The sequence below is a fragment of the Scomber scombrus genome, chromosome 14 (genome assembly GCF_963691925.1).
Source record: "Scomber scombrus chromosome 14, fScoSco1.1, whole genome shotgun sequence".
Taxonomy (NCBI): domain Eukaryota; kingdom Metazoa; phylum Chordata; class Actinopteri; order Scombriformes; family Scombridae; genus Scomber; species Scomber scombrus.
The window spans coordinates 27,549,634-27,566,104 of NC_084983.1; the positions used below are offsets into that span (position 1 = coordinate 27,549,634).

Below are 16,471 nucleotides of genomic sequence, written 5' to 3' on the forward strand. Positions count from 1 at the left end.
CTGCTGTTGCAGTCTGGTCTCATACTCCATCACAGAGTCTCCCATCTTTCTATTTAAAAGCTTCAGACTAAACTTCTGTACCGGTGTGATGATGTGATGAAGACTAGCGTGGCTGCTGATGACACCAGCTGACACGAGAGGAAGAACTTCACCACTGCGCGTGTCTGCTTCCGGTTTATGTTTTGTTTGTAACCCCTGGCGTTTGTTTTTCTTTTTTCATATTACTACTGCTGTTTCAAAACATATTGTTTCTGTAAATGATGCTTGTTGAACCAATAAAGCTTTATATAAAAAACAAACTAAAAAAAAACAAACGTGTATGCTTCCGGTCCTGCAAAAACGTCACTATCATTCTTCTTCTTTGGGTTTTTGATTCAGGAGGTTTAAAAAAGACTGCTGCCCCCCGTTGACCAGTCTGGTAACAGCAGGTTTAGTGGTGAGGAAGATTACAGGTTACTAGTTACTGTATTTAAAAGTTAATAAGTAATGTAACTATTTCAATGACTTCATCAAAGTAATGTAACTTATTACATTTGATGACTTTTCTAATTTTCTAACCAATGTTTTCATCTGTTAGGGTAAATGTTCCCTCCATCTGTCCTTCCTTCCTTCCATCTGTCCTTCCTTCCTTCCTTCCTTCCTTCCTTCCTTCCTTTCTTCCTAAGATCTAAGATCAGCTGTTAGGGTAAATGTTCCCTCCATCTGTCCTTCCTTTTTTCCTTCCTTTCTTACTTCTTTCTTTCTTCCCTTCCTTCCTTCCATCTGTCCTTTCTTCATTCCTTCCTTCTGTCCTTTCTTTCTTTCCTTCCTTACTTCCTTATTTCCTTCCTTCATCTGTCCTCTTTCCGTCCTTCCTTCTTTCCTTTCTGTCCTTCCTTATTTCCTTCCTTCCTCCCCTCCTTCCATCTGTCCTTCCTTCCTTTCTACCTTCCTTCCTACCTTCTTTGCTTCCTTCCTTCTGTCCCTCCTTCCTTCCTTTTTTCCTTTCGTCCTTCCTTCCTTCTGTCCTTCCTTCCTTCCTCCCTCCCTTTCTTCCTTCCTTCCTTCCATCTTTCCTTCCATCCTTCCTACCTTCCTTCCTTCCTTCCTTCCTAAGCTCTAAGATCAGCTGTTAGGTTAAATGTTCCCATTAAGCACCAGAATCTAAGTCCAGCTGTTTTTCATGGATACTGACATGATTTATAAGGGAGATCATTTCTTATAAAGCAACATTTATCTCTCATTGTAAAATGTATTCATTAGTTCATGTAGATGTTGGAATATAAAATAAAGATATTTGATGAATAAAGTGAGTTTAATTGGTACTGTGACTCCATTTAAGCCCATGTGTGCTCCTAATAAGCCCACATCATGATTTATTTACTACATATAAAACAAAATATTGATTTCAAAGAATTAAAAACAGCAATATATGTATTCAGTTACATGTTAAATATTAAAAAACGAGGAAAAAACCCTCCTGAGTAAAATCTTAAAGGTCTGACTTCAGATGTAACCTCCTTTGTAATCATCAACATTTTCATCAGTAACTGTAATAGATTACACTTATTTTGCCGATAGATCGATATCATAAAGTTGCTTTACACACAAAGAAAGACGCTGAAATGAAAATACAAGAGAAGAACTTTTTTTTATTTGTTGTGAAACTAAAAAACATATTGTTTGTTTGTTTGTTTGTTTTTGTGCTGGTGAAATATTTACAACTCTGGTCGACAGTACAGTGTCTGAGAATAAAATTCACAGCTTTTCGGGACTCTCGCGATAAAAAGAAGAAAAACAAAACAAAAAAAAAACAGGAAAAGCACACCCAAAAAAAAAAAATCAACAAAGTGCAATAAATACATGCTGTATGTTTATCATAGCCGCCTCCAAAACACGTTACCAGGTTTCATCACCAGTCGTAATACAGATTCATTAGGAAGAAAAGAAAAAACAATAATCAAACAAGGAAAAAAATGCACTTAAACTTCAAATAAACAAACAAGAATTATATCACAACCTACATGATGAAAAATAATAATCATAGGTGACTAACAGCATGGGTTTATTCTCTGAATGATCGTGATTCCTTGTAGAAAAAACCTACATTCCTTCATCCAGATGTTAAAAAAAACTCATTTATTTCTATATATAAATGAGCCTTTTTTTCTTGATTTTGAGGTTTAACATTCGGTCAATCATGACGACAGATAAGAACGGTTCCACAGACTACACAGAGTCCTATTTCTTTAACTTCTACTCGCTCTACAGAGGAGGAAAAAATAAAAAACAAAAAATAAACGACAAAAACAAACATGTACAAAAAAAGAAACATTTCCAGCTTCTCTCAGATCAGATGATGGCGGACAGGTTTGGACTTTTCATAAAAGACAAACACACACACACAAAAGTAATATTTGACATGTTTCTCTCCAAAAAAAAAAAGGCACACTCTCTCTCTCTTTCTCTTTTTCTCTCACGTAACTCCAAAGGCTTTCATCATTCCTTTCAAACTTCACAGTGTTCCTGCTACAGTAAAAAAAAAAAAACTCTCGGCACTGTCGGCGGTTCACAGAGCTGCGTTCACACTGCAGGAAGTGTAAAAAAGTTCAGGAAATAAGATGAAATCAAACACTTTTCTGCTCCGACCATGTGACCTCAGTCTGAACAGTCAGCTGGAAAATACAAGCAACTTTAAAGTCTAATTTTGGAGACGTTAAGTGAGTTGCTGGAACGTATAATTATCTCGAAAGTTGTTTTTAAAGTATGAAAACCAAACCGGAATGAGAGGAAAGAAAAACTCTTTAAAAAGGACCAATGCAGAAGGAAAATATGAAAGAAAAATGGTGAAAAACTCTGGTCTACTATGGTTAAAGTCCAGAAACAGTGGAAACTACATTTCCCATAATGCAACGTGATAGCGTCTTTAAATCCCCTCGTAAAAAACTCCATAATTGTCGTTTTTAACGTTGACTTTCTGTCATCTTCAAACTCGACATCATGGTTATTTTCTAAGACTTTGAGAAGTGAAATTAGTGGACTGGCCCTTTAAAAAACTAAATTTGAGGAAGCGTTGAAAATTATTTAGCTACAACAACAAAAAAAGTTGTAGATATTTGATAATTTATGATCTGCTGGAGTTAAATTAAGTCACTAAACATGGTTACTTCAGTATAAATTAGCCTTTCTTTTACAATAATCAAATATTTTGGGGGTATTTTTGGCTTTATTGTGCAGAGGATGGAAGAAATGACATGAACACATAGCAGCTATATGTATGTTTTGTTTTTATTCATTAATTTTCCTTATTATTTTTCAGGGAAATGCTTCAAAAATATTGTATATTATTAAAAAAAATGTATGTTTGTGTTAAATCTTTGGTATGGATTACAGGCGGGGCTGCAACCAGCGATTATGATGAAAATTATGGCCTTTTTTTGCCAAATTAATTTACTTTTTATTAAATTTGGTGGTTTAAAAAAAAATGTTTTTGATGTTGTGATAACTTTTTTTACTTTGTTGTACTATTGGGTCGTTTCCACTGATGAAAAATGTGGTTATATTCCTTTAAATCTAAATCTAAATCTGACAAAAACCAACCGAAATTTCAGTTTATTACTTTATTGCTAAATTATTATTACTTATAACGAAATGTTATTATTTATCTCTTAATAAAACAACTGAATTATAACTTTCTTTCCAACTTTTTTGGAAACATTTTTACTTATTTAACATTTGATGAAGCTTTTTTTGTGACATTTTTGGGGATTTTGACGCCATCTTGACTCAAAGAAATTGTCTGATTTCGTTTGACTATTTTTTGACATTATAAACAAAACAACAAATCAATTAATTGAGAAAGCGATGGAGAAAATTACTATAATAATTTGGTAGTTGTAGCTCTAATTATCACATTAAGACAAAGATGCGGTGGGATTGTAGCAGCATAAAAAAACGACTTTAATCAAGTTTCTAATCTTCAATGAATCGATTCAGATCAGACGGTCGATTGTTCAGACTGACGTTATTAGCGTGAGCGGCCAATCAGAGCCGAGCGTTCAAAGTTCCTGCAGCGTGAACGTTCCTCACAACACAACAACAAGTGTAGTGTTTCCTATTTCTACCTGAACGTGTTGTGACCGTCTTTTTCCATTTTAGGAGATTGTTGAAGGATTTTTTGGGGGGGAGTGATGTGATGTGATGTGGATGAACTTCCTGTGTTGGTTTTAAACATACACACACACACACACACACAACTAAACAGCTGTAAATTAAAGAGAGAAAACATCTGGAATGACAGCAACAGCAGCAGCAGCTTCACAGCCTCAACAGTGAAAGGGTTTATTGTTGTATTTTAAATGGCGGGAATGGAAAAAGACGAGAGGATGAACGGTTGGTTTGTGCCACGATGAACCCAGAATACACGTTTAGCACGGCGACCCATAATAATCAATTCTTTATAATTCACTCTCCACTTTAAAGACTGTAAACTTTCCTGAAAAAACATCTTTAGTTCCACCTTAAATCTGAGTCTGCGAGAAAAGTTTGAAATATTAAGGAATACTTTGCCCATTTTTTGTCATATTTAATTGACTTTTTGTCATTGGTTGTAAAGTAGTGTATGATGTGTAGTTAAATGTGTCATGAAACAACAAAAAAGTAAGAATTTAAACCGGCATTAAAGGTGCAGTGTGTATAATTTAGTGGCATCTAGAGGAACAGACTTGCCAGAAATGGAATATAATATATGTTTTAATTAGTGTTTAATCATCTGGACATTAATAAGAATTTCTGTGCTTTCATTACCTTAAAATGAGCCTTTTGTATCTACAGTAGCCCAGAAAGGACAAACCAAAAGCTGACTAGATTCTCTTACACGCCTGGAACAGGAGAGAGAAATAAAGTTATTATTCGGTTGCAATCTCAAACCTCGCCACTAGATGGCACTCATCTTACACACTGCTCCTTTAACAGCTTCCAAGTTGATATATTGGACTTGTTGCTTTTATTTCCACAGCCAGCAGTTACTGATCATCATTTTCATCCATCTGGAGTCGTGTTTCTGTCAATCTGCTGAATGTAAAGTCCAATATTCTCTCTCTTTTAGCTCTGTTTTTACTCCTGAGGGAAATATCTGGTTCTTTAGCTGCTAAATGCTCCACTATGTTCACCAGCTAATTGTGTCTGTTTGTTTGGTGCTGAGCAGGAAGTGTACAATGGATCTTTTTCTACAGCTTTTTCACTAAAGAATGACGCTATGAGAGCGCTGAGACTGAACCTTAACAGTAAAAGTTGCAACCAGACAGCTAAAAAATGATCTGAAACTCAACTATAAAGCTCCGTAAAGTTGCTGCAGAGTCTCTGTAGAATCATCACTATGAGCGATTCCTCTCCCATTACACACTTTTACATACATTGTTATTACGAAAAATATCAATTAAAGCAGCTTATTTCTGCTTAAAATGCATCACGGAGCTGAGTGGAGCTGCAGAGTCGTGTTGATAACTCTCTGCAACCCTTTGCACTTGATCCATTATTATTAATATAGCAAATATAAATTAAAGTAGCTTTAAATACTTGATGAGTGTTGTTGGGCCGCCGTGCTAAACCAGCTGCAGAATGACCAGATATAAAGAGACATGAGAGCGACTCGGATATGAATCCAAAACGTCCAGTTACAGAGCGGAAACAGAGGCGGGAGGGTCTGAAACTTGAATTAAAAACTGACATATTGTGAAAATTTCATAACCAGCCAATCAGAGTGAAGAACAGGAAGCCTTAAGAAGCAAAGCAGGGCTGAAGTCTTCTGTCTTTTTATTGGCTGGCAGCTGCTGGTCAGTTTTTCTCATCTTGGGTTTTTTTTTATTATACAATCAATAAGAAGTTAACAATCATCGAAAAATACATTTAAATCTTCACTTCCTGTGTGTTGTTTTTTTTATTATTTAACAATCATCGTGTGCTTCAACAATCAACGATATTCCAGCGAGAGGCAAAAAGCTCACATCAAGTTTCTTTCTTTCTTTCTTTTTTAAACTTTTACCTCAAATTTCTTAAAGTGCAGACTATCCGATCAACTACCTGAGTGTTAGTGAGAGTTAGTGCTGTTTGTACACCTTGTTAAGTGTGTGTGTGTGTGTGTGTGTGTGTGTGTGTGTGTTTGTGTGTGTGTGTGTGTGTGTGTAACTAGTGAGAAACAATCATGACGACTTATTTTTAGACCTAAAAAATAAATGAGACGAATCTCAACTTCAGCTCTTCAGATCCAGTTCATTAAATGTGAAATAAAACAAACTTTCCTTTTATACTTGTATTGTTTTTTTTAAAGCAATTCCAGTTTTCCTCTCCGTTAGCATGTAGCATGTTGTGCGAGCTCCCGAAAACGAAAAAGACGGCGTGCTGATTATTTACAACCAATCGATGCAGCGGACGAGCTTTCTCTTCATGTTTGATGTCTGCGGAGATATTAAAGTTATAATCCGTACGAGATTTCACTTTGGCGACACCTTGTGGTCACTGGCGGTAACACAGCAGGCGCGTTTAATGCTGCGTTCAATTTTACTTCGGCAAGTCGGAGCTGGGAATGACGTCACACCCGAGTTATAATCATTCCAGTTCAAGAAGTCAGTAAAACCAGTTCTAGCCACGTTAGCCACTGATAGTAAAACCAGCTGACAAAAAAATTGCATTTCGCCGTATTTTACACGTGCAATCACTGTAGCAACACGTCAACAGATCGAAGTCGGACTGCGCTGTGTGTACGACCGATTTAATGAGATGCAAATAAGACAAAAACTGCTAATAAACAGGATATTACTACAACTTTTACACCTTCAACGTGCAGGGCAGCAGTCTCGGATTTTGAGGTCGGGGTTGGTGAGGTTCTTCCGATCTTTTAGGGTCATTCCAGTTTAAATTTCTAACTGGGAACTCATAAGTTACAACTTCCGAGTAGCCAAGTTGATCACACCATTATATCTGTGAACTGCTAACTCATCATGAGCCTGATCGCTGCTTGAGATCTTCCTGCAGGGCCCTACGGATAGTCCTAAAAGCTCGACTTGTGTCATCTTTTGATGGTGCGTTCAAGTTGAACTCAGAAATTCCGACTTCTGAGTAGTTGTGCTCGAATTTCCAAGTTCCCGGTCGGAAATTTCAACTCGAACGCCCCCTTAAAACCATATTGCCGACTCAGAAGGTCTTGGATTTTTTTGAGGTTGGGTCTTGTGAGGTTCTCCGATCTTTTAGTTTTTTTCGATTTAAAACTTCCGACTAGAAACTCTCAGAAAATTCTAGCTTGGACTACAACGCACTGTTAAAACTACAAGTCCCAAGAAGACGACGGTTGTATCAACGACTCTATCAACCTGCTTCTGTCCGAAATACAACAGAAGAAGAAGAAGAATAACGTGACTTGACATGCAGCTGTTTTAAATCGTAGTTTCGAGGCTACGTTAAAAAAAATCACACGAACAGCGACGAAAACTTGAGTTTGATGTCTAAATTACGGATTACAACTTTAAGGAGACAGAAAACTCTTATTGTGACTTCAGCAGACTGTTAAACAAGAACCGAAGATCTATAGTCATGATTTTTTTTTTTACGAATGCCTGTACACGAGAAAAAAATTACAATAGAAAAAAAAAAAAAAAAACTCTGTGCTTGTGTGTTTGTCTGCGTATAAAGTGTTTGTCTTCAAAATGCTCTATAAACACATGAACGTGAAGATCCATATTAAATATCTCCGTGATCACAGATGTTTAAGTTGCTTATTTTACTTCAGTACCATTTGTTTGATTTCATTTTTGTGCTAGCAATTCTTTTTTTTTTCTTCTTTTTTTGTTTTTTTGTCCAAAAGTGTCATTTTTTTTTTTAGTATAAAACTCTTTGATAAGCACATGTGCAGCTGTGTGACTTTGTGCTGGAATGATTTTTTTTTAAACACCTAAAGAGCCAATAAACAGCAAGTTAGTAACAGAAAACACAACGCAAAAAAAAACAACAAAAAAAGAAAAGAAGAAGAGAAACTTTTAAAAAAAAGAAAAAAAAGCTCTAGCAGTGCCGTCACTAATGTACAAACAGAAACTATCCACATTAGAGATGCTGAGCTCTTTAAAAATGGTTTTGAATGTTTGTTTTTTTCCTACTCAACACATATATATATATATATATATATATTTATATATATCTTAAAATTCTTCATAACACCGCCAAACTTTATTTCTGTGAGAACAGCAGGTTGAGAATCGGAGGGGGGGGTAGAAATACTTTGAAATGCTTCTCTACACGTCGTCGGCTGGCAGGTCGGGGATGCTGGTCTTTGCTCGGGTGAAGAACGCCATCTTCTCTCTGAAAGCACACAGGAAACATTCAGACCAGTAAGACCAGTTAACGTGAATCCTGTTTAATCATCACATGACTTTGACATACTTTATTTTATATTATTTCATTATTATTATTATTATTATTATTATATACGTTTTATCTTCTTATTGACATTATTCGTCTCTATTTCTTTTGTCTTTTTAATCTCTTTTTTAATCTAGTTTTTATTCAACTTTCATTTTTACTTTTGTCTTTATTTTTACTTTTAACAAACTTTCTCTTATTCTTTCTTATTATTCTTTATTTCTTTCTTCCTGGTTTTTACTTTATTTATTATTTTTTCTTAGTTTTTTCTAACTTTTAATATAAAATCTTATTCTCTCACATTTTTATTTATTGATTATTTTCTGATTTATTTCACTTTATTTAAATATTTTTAAAACATGTTTTATCATTATTTTCTCTTGTGTGCATTAGTCCCATTTTTTCTTTGTTTTCATGTAATATTTACTTTTGTAATGTCTTTTTAATCTATTTTAACCTAGATTTTTTTTAACTCTTTTGTACTTTTCATAAACTTTTTCTCTTATACTTTATTTTTATTCCTTTTCTTTATGTCTTCACTTTGTTCTGTTTTATTATCAAACTGTGAAGCACTTTGAACTACTTTACATTATTAACCTGTATGAAATCTGCTATATAAATAAGACCATAAAAGTGTCACTATGAGAAGTTTCCACCAGTTCTGATCTGATTTTGTGTTTTTATCTCCCACCTGAACGTCTGGACTTCAGGAACCTCTTTTCGGCTCTGGCCTCTGATCTTGTGAACGTCCTTCGCCGCCGCTCTCATCATCTTCTCCACTCGCTTCTCCTGCAGCTGCTCCTCTCGAGTCTGAGCGGGAACGAGAACAAAGCAGATACTCAAACTCTGATCTCCTTCATTTACTCAAGGTGCTTTTCCACTATACAGTTCTAGCTCTACTTGACTCGACTCGGTTTGGTACCAGGAACCTTTTCCATTACTATAGTACCTACTCAATGTGGGCGGGATCGTCATAGCAACGCTGCATTAAACTGCCTTGACTTCGTTTTCTACGCGACACAAACACATAAACAATGGAGGACATGGAGGCGATGGTGTACCTGCTGCTGTATGAGGCTTTCTGTCACACAAAGCCACATTCCTCCCTCCCTCCTACATTCCTTCTTTCCTCCATCCTCCCTTCTTTCTATCCTTTCCTCCCTTCCTTCGTTCCCTCCTTCCTTCCTTCCTTCCTTCCCTCCCTCCTTCCTTCCTTTCCTTCCTTCCTTCCCTCCTTCCTTTTTACTCCCTTCCTTCCTTGACTCGAGGACAACAGGAGGGTTAATCGTGGTGTTCACTGTTGCCATGACAGCAAAGGTTGCATATCTTTAAGGAATTTGAAAACTTGTCTCCAGTGATCATTTGAACCCAAACCATGATCTTTACATAGTTCTAATCACGTAAACTAGACATTAACCACAGCGTCACACCTTAAAACAGCATTATTTTCACTACCCTAAAGATCCTCATGTGTGAGGACAGCAGTGTAAAATACTAAAGAAAAGAAACTGTGAAAATACATAATTGTTCATCAATGGAGGAGATAATCGTTCATTCAGTAATCGAGGTTAAAGTTCAATTAATCGTGATTTTGATTTTTGCCATAATCCCTGTTGGAAACGCAAAAAAAACCGAGTTGAGTCGAGTCGATTAGTGCTGGAACTGTAAAGATGATGAATCCTCCGGTCGACCCCTCACCTGCTTCTCCGCCTGCTTGAGGAGGATGCGGAAGCGCTCGTCTTCTTGGACCCAGGCCGGCAGCTCTCTCTGGCCCTGCTGCCTCGCCTTCTCCAGCTGCGTCTTCAGCTCCCGCAGCACACGCAGCTCCTGAGCCAGCCGGGCCTGCCGCGTCCGAGACACCTGCAGGTCCAGCTCCAGATCCAGAGATGTACGCAGGAGACCGTCCAGACCTTTGACCGGCGCCGGAGGCTGAGAGGGAGGGATGGAGAGAAGGATGGAGAGAAGGACGGAGAGAAGGACACGGTTAGAAATAAAACAGGTGATATATTATTAATAGACATACATGTAGGCCAATTCAAGAATAACATGAGCTTTAACCTTCCTATTGTCCTCGAGTCAAGGAAGGAAGGATGGAAGGGAGGAAGAAGCAAGGAAAGGAGGGAGGAAGGAAGGAAGGAAGGAAGGGAGGGAGAAGGAAGGAAGGAGGGAGGAAGGAAGGAAGGGAGGAAGAAGGAAGGAAAGGAGGAAGAAGGAAGGAAAGGAGGGAGGAAGGAAGGGAGGAAGGGAGGGAGAAGGAAGGAAGGAGGGAGGAAGGAAGGAAGGGAGGAAGAAGGAAGGAAAGGAGGAAGAAGGAAGGAAAGGAGGGAGGAAGGAAGGGAGGGAGGAAGGAAGGAGGGAAGGAAGGAAGAAAGGGAGGAAGAAGGAAGGAAAGGAGGGAGGAAGGAAAGAGGGAAGGAAGACAGGAAGGACGGAGGAAAGAAGGAAGGAAGGAAGGTAGGAGGGAGGGAGGGAGGAAAGAAGGAAAGGAGGGAGGAAGGGAGGAAGAAGGAAGGAAAGCAGGGAGGGAGGAAGGAAGAAAGGGAGGAAGGTAGGGGGAGGAAAGAAAGAGAGGAGAAGGAAGGGAGGAATGAAAGGAAGGAAGGAAGGAGGGAGGGAGGAAGGGAGGAAAGAAGGAAGGGAGGAAAGAGAGAGGAAGGAAAGAAAGAGAAGGAGGGAGGGAGGAAGGACAGATGGAAAGAAGGAAGGAAGGGAGGAAAGAAGGAACAGACGGGGTCAATTTGACCCGGGAGGACGACAGGAAGGTTAAACCCTTCAACAGAGAGCTTTTCTTTGAGCAACGACATCGTTTCTTTACCTTCTTCATCCTCATGCTGCGTCTCTCCGAAGCGTTCCTGACAAACGGAGACTTCCTGGAGAGCGTTGAGCTGTCGCTGTCGCTGCGGTTAATCTGAGAAACAACACCATGATATATTTAACCAACGTTCAGGAGACAAACAGGAGGAGGATATAAAGGTGAGATGTGCCGTCTGTTACCCTGCAGATGTACTGGCTCTGAGGGCCGGGGGAGAAGGTCTTGGAGCGGATGATGGTGTTCCCTCTCATGAAGAGGTTCTGCTGGGGAACGTCCGGCCGTCGCTCTTTAGGACGAACCACCGACGAGTGATGATGAGACATGCCGCCCATACTCGTCTCTTTGTTCACCTGGATGATGAAGAACGGACAGATGAGGAGGACGAGAGATATTTTAATATGTGAGTTTTATAGAGCTCTACATCATCAGATACATGCAGTACACAGATAAACCACCAGGGGGCGTTTGAGTTCAACGCTGTCAATCAGTGAGACACAATTTAGAGGCCTGAATACTTCTGCCCTTTATCAGTATTTATCTTTGTTTACAGTGTTTGTGTCCTTCTTAAGAGTGTTTTTGTCCTTTTTGCAGTATTTGTCATCTTTCTTTACAGTATTTTTGTGTTTTTTTGCAGTACTTGTATCTGTCTTTGCAGTATTTTGTCCTTTTTGCAATATTTATGTTTTCTACTGCAGTATTTGTCACCTTTCTTTGGAGTGTTGTTGTCCTTTTTGCAGTATTTTCATCTGTCTTTACAGTATTGTTGTCTTTTTTTGCAGTTTTTTGTGTTTATTTGCAGTATTTTTATCTTTCTTTGCAGTATTTTTGACTTTATTTGTAGTATTTTTGCTCAGAGTAATCTTGACTATCTCTAAGCAGTAAAAACTGATAATGGACATGATGGGAGGACGACTCAGAAGTATAAAAGCACTTGTTTGTCTTCTTTTATCCATTTTAATTCTCACGTTTTGAAATTATAAAAACTTTTTAAAAGTCTGGCAGCAAAGAAATTCTTATATCAACTTCAAACTCTTAAGCAATCTTAAAAGTTAAAAGTTCTATCAACCAATAAAAAGACAGAACAACAAGCCACCAACAAAAATAAGCTTAATTTCATTCTATTAAAGGTCATTTAACTCCGGGTCAGACATGAGGAAGAAACCTCACCTTCTCTGTGATGGCTGCTGCTGCTGCTGCTGGAGGCGGTTTCATCACCTTCTCCTCTTCCTCCGCTTCCCATTGGCTGCTGTCGGGATAAAACTCTTCGTCCTCCTCCATCGTCCCCTCGCCCTCCACGCCGTTTCCTTCTTCCTCCTCCTCTTCGTCATCATCATCGAACACGTCCAGAGCGTCGCCGTGCCTTCACAGAGAACGAAGGAGACGCAGTTAGAAGACGACGCAACACTCGATGGATGTTTTACTTTATTTCAGTTACGATCAAAAGTTTCCAGTTTGGGATTTAACCCTCCTGTTGTCCTCAGGTCAAGGAAGGAGGGAGGGAAGAAGGGAGGGAGGAAGGGAGGGAGGGAGGGAGGAAGGAAGGGAGGAAGGGAGGAAAGAAGGAAGGAAGGGAGGAAAGAAGGAAGGAAGGGAGGAAAGAAGGAAGGCAGGCAGGAAGGAAGGGAGGAAAGAAGGAAGGAATGAGGAAGGAATGAGGAAGGAATGAGGAAGGAAAGGAGTAAGGAGGGAGGGAGGGAGGAAAATAGGAAGGAAGTAAGGAAAGAAGGAAGGAAAGAAGGAAGGAAGGAAAGGAAGGGAGTAAGGAGGGAGGGAGGGAGGAAAAGAAGGAAGGAAGGAAGGAAAGAAGGAAGGAAAGAAGGAAGGAAAGGAAGGGAGTAAGGAGGGAGGGAGGGAGGAAAAGAAGGAAGGAAGGAAGGAAGGAAGGAAGGAAGGAAGGAAGGAAGGAAGGAAGTGAGGAAAGAAGTATGGAAGGAGGAGGGAGCAAAGAAAGAGGGAAGGAGGGGAAGAACGAAGGAAAAATTAAAGAAAGAGGGAGGAAGGAAGGAAAGAAGGAAGGAAGGAAAGAAGGAACAGTCAAAAGAGACGGGGTCAATTTGACCCGGGAGGCCGACAGGAGGTTAAATCAGAATGTCAGATTTATTTAATAAGAGTGTAAAGATCGAACGGCATCGATGCAAAATTAAAACATTGATCATCATCATCATCATCTCGCCAGGTGAGTTATTTAAAAAAAAGCTGTATTAAAGTTAAAGTTATTATAGTTTATTATCATCATATAGTTTCCAATAAAGCCAAAAAATGCCCCAAAAATAATCAAACTATTAAAAAAACAAAGACAGTATGAAGATATGTTGATGTTTAATAAGTTAATGGGGTCAACAAACCACAGAATAATCACTATTATCTGGGATGAAGTGTGAAATGAAAGACTGAAAAAAAGATGAGTTTTAAAGGAGAAGAGAGATTCGTCTCACCACTCGTCTTCCTCAGCAGCTCCGACTCTGTCGCTGCTGAAAACTCTCTGAGTCTGAAACACACAAAACATACACGAGCAGAGTTCGTTAATAAAGCAGTAAAATAAAATAAAAACACAATCTAACATCTTGTGATATGATCGAAAGCTCCAGAAAAGCTACTAAATGGACTAAAGGCACATAAAAAGCTGCTCATCTGCTGATGAAGATCATGAGAAGTGATAAAAGGTCTAAAGCTGCAACTAACAAACTGTTTTATTGATTTATTTCTTCATTGTTTTGTCCGTAAAACTTCTGAAACCAGAGAAAAATGCTTCTATGGTGCCATAAAACCAAAGATATTTAGTTTACTGTCATTAAATCCTCACATTTAGGATCTTGGAAGTGAAAAGACTTGGATGTTTTATCCATAAAATGTTGAATTTAGCATTAAAAGTATCTTTGGCTGCTTAATCAACACAGTTTTCAAGAAAACAACATTTAAAATTTTGGGGTTTTTCTGTTTTCTGTTAAATAAATATCTCTGGACCGACATCTTTCACCTATTTTATTAATATTTTATCAACCAAACGACGACTTGAGGAAATAAATGAATGAAAATAATCTGTTAAGTGAGGAGAAACAAATGTTTTACTTAATAATATTTAATTTAAACTCATAGCTTCACCAGATATGAGTTAATATACTAGTCCAGTTATTTACCGGACCATTAACCATTAACCTGACTCACTGGGTCAGGTGTAATATGTGTGTTTAAGGGTATAAACATGTGTGTTTATAAATGAATAACTACTGGAGCATTTAAATAAACCAGCCTTTAATAGAAAAGTGTTTTTCCCAGCATGACACCCCCCAGAATAGACTCAACTTATACTCCAGTGTGACTTATTTACTGGTTTTTATGGTAAATATCTTATCACTTATCAGCATTTTTCCCTTTTTTTCTGACATTTTATCAACCAAACGACGACTAAATGAATGAATATAACCGTTAAATGAGGAGAAACTGAACACAGAACAAACACAGGACAGAGATTATCTGCTTCCTTGTGTTCAGTGGTTAAAAGCCTGAAGCTGTAATAGCAGCAGCCGTCCACCGGGGGGCAGTGTTTACCGCGTCTGAGCCGCAAGCCGCTCTCTTCTCTTTGTCCTTGCTGGAGATCTCGGGCATGAAGGCGCGGCTCAGCAGGTTGTACCACTTGGTGCATCTCTCCTCCGAACAGCTGACGTCAGCCAGACTGATCTGAGCTCCCGCCTGGAGGAGGAGAGGAGAGAGGGAGGAGATAGAGGAGGGTAAACAAACCTAAAAAAACAGCTGATAAACCTCCATAAACAGGACGTGAACTCCTACTAACCAGACAGTCTTCGTGGCCCGACTTGCTGGTGTTGCAGACGTCGATCCTCAGGGTTTTCTGCCGCAGTGCACTCTGGGAAATCTGCATGCCGAACACCTCGTTGAACTCCACGACGTCCTGAGGCAGAGAGCCGCGCGTCCTGAAGAGGCAGCGCGTTGCCTCCACGCACGGCAGCACCACGGCACGCACGTACCTGTGAGGAGGGAGGAGGAGGAGGAGGAGGAGGAGGAGGAAAGCTAATGAGTCATTTTGTCCATAAAATGTCTTAAACCAGAGAAAAACGCTTCTGTGGTGCCGTCAGGTGTCCAAAAAAACAGACAAAAATCCAAATAAATTCAGTTTTCTTTCACATTACACAAGAAAATCGTCAAATCCAAAATTTTTGCTGAACAAAAGTACTCAAATGTGTCCGCTAATCGTTGCAGCTTTATTATTATATTATATGCATTATTCTAACAAGGAAAGAAAGAAATAAAGAAAGAAAGAAAGAAAGAAAGAAAGAAAGAAAGAAAGAAAGAAAGAAAGAAGGAAGTAAGGAAAGCAGGAAGGAAGAAAGGAAGGTCGGTAGGAAGGAAGGAAGGACAGATGGAGGGAAGGAAGGAAGGAAGGAAGGAAGGAAGGAAGGAAGGACAGATGGAGGGAAGGAAGGAAGGAAGGAAGGAAGGAAGGACAGATGAAGGGAAGGAAGGAAGGAAGGAAGGAAGGAAGGACAGACAGAAGAAAGGAAGGAAGGTAGGAAGGAAGGAAGGAATGAAGGTAGGAGGGATGGAAGGAAGAAAGGACAGAAGGAAGGAAGGAAGGACAGAAGGAAGGAAGGAAGGAATGAAGGAAGGAAGGAAGGAAGGAATGAAGGACAGATGGAAGGAAGGAAGGAAGGAAGGAAGGAAGGACAGATGGAGGGAAGGAAGGAAGGAAGGAAGGAAGGACAGATGGAGGGAAGGAAGGAAGGAAGGAAGGAAGGAAGGACAGATGAAGGGAAGGAAGGAAGGAAGGAAGGAAGGAAGGAAGGAAGGACAGACAGAAGAAAGGAAGGAAGGTAGGAAGGAAGGAAGGAATGAAGGTAGGAGGGATGGAAGGAAGAAAGGACAGAAGGAAGGAAGGAAGGACAGAAGGAAGGAAGGAAGGAATGAAGGACAGATGGAAGGAAGGAAGGAAGGAAGGAAGGAAGGAAGGAAGGAAGGAAGGAAGGAAGGAAGGAAGGAAGGAAGGAAGGAAGGAAGGAAGGAAGGAAGGAGGGAACATTTACCCTAACAGCTGAAAACATTGGTTAGAAAATTAGAAAAGTCATCAAATGTAATAAGTTACATTACTTTGATGAAGTCATTGAAATAGTTACATTACTTATTACACTTTAAACAGAGTAACTAGTAATCTGTAACCTTCCTAACTCTGGCTGTGATGAATCACTGATGACTCATAAGAAGCTTCTCATGTAAACATACTGACAGAAAGTAAATAATTAATCATCAAACATTAAACAC

General features: G+C 39.1%; 2 protein-coding genes across 4 annotated transcripts in view; both read right to left on the reverse strand.

The window, feature by feature from the left end:
- rars1 (arginyl-tRNA synthetase 1) overlaps positions 1-16,471 on the reverse strand; it is a 101,954-nt gene that overhangs the window by 33,978 nt on the left and 51,505 nt on the right. For 2 of the 3 annotated variants that reach the window (XM_062433288.1, XM_062433289.1), the window contains exon 2: positions 1-88. In XM_062433288.1, coding sequence (XP_062289272.1) covers positions 1-45 — 45 coding nt within the window. In that variant the 5' untranslated portion in view covers positions 46-88. Of the gene's footprint in view, positions 123-16,471 lie in introns of those variants that run through there. The other variant, XM_062433287.1, reaches the window with a different exon arrangement.
- The window catches only part of wwc1 (WW and C2 domain containing 1), a gene marked incomplete in the record, with an annotated part of 53,454 nt that continues 45,175 nt past the window's right edge, over positions 8,193-16,471 (reverse strand). The window contains 9 exon segments of the mRNA XM_062433275.1: positions 8,193-8,328; positions 9,080-9,198; positions 10,087-10,317; positions 11,204-11,296; positions 11,383-11,550; positions 12,368-12,560; positions 13,636-13,688; positions 14,750-14,890; positions 14,991-15,183. Of these exon segments, the coding sequence (XP_062289259.1) occupies positions 8,262-8,328; positions 9,080-9,198; positions 10,087-10,317; positions 11,204-11,296; positions 11,383-11,550; positions 12,368-12,560; positions 13,636-13,688; positions 14,750-14,890; positions 14,991-15,183 (1,258 nt within the window).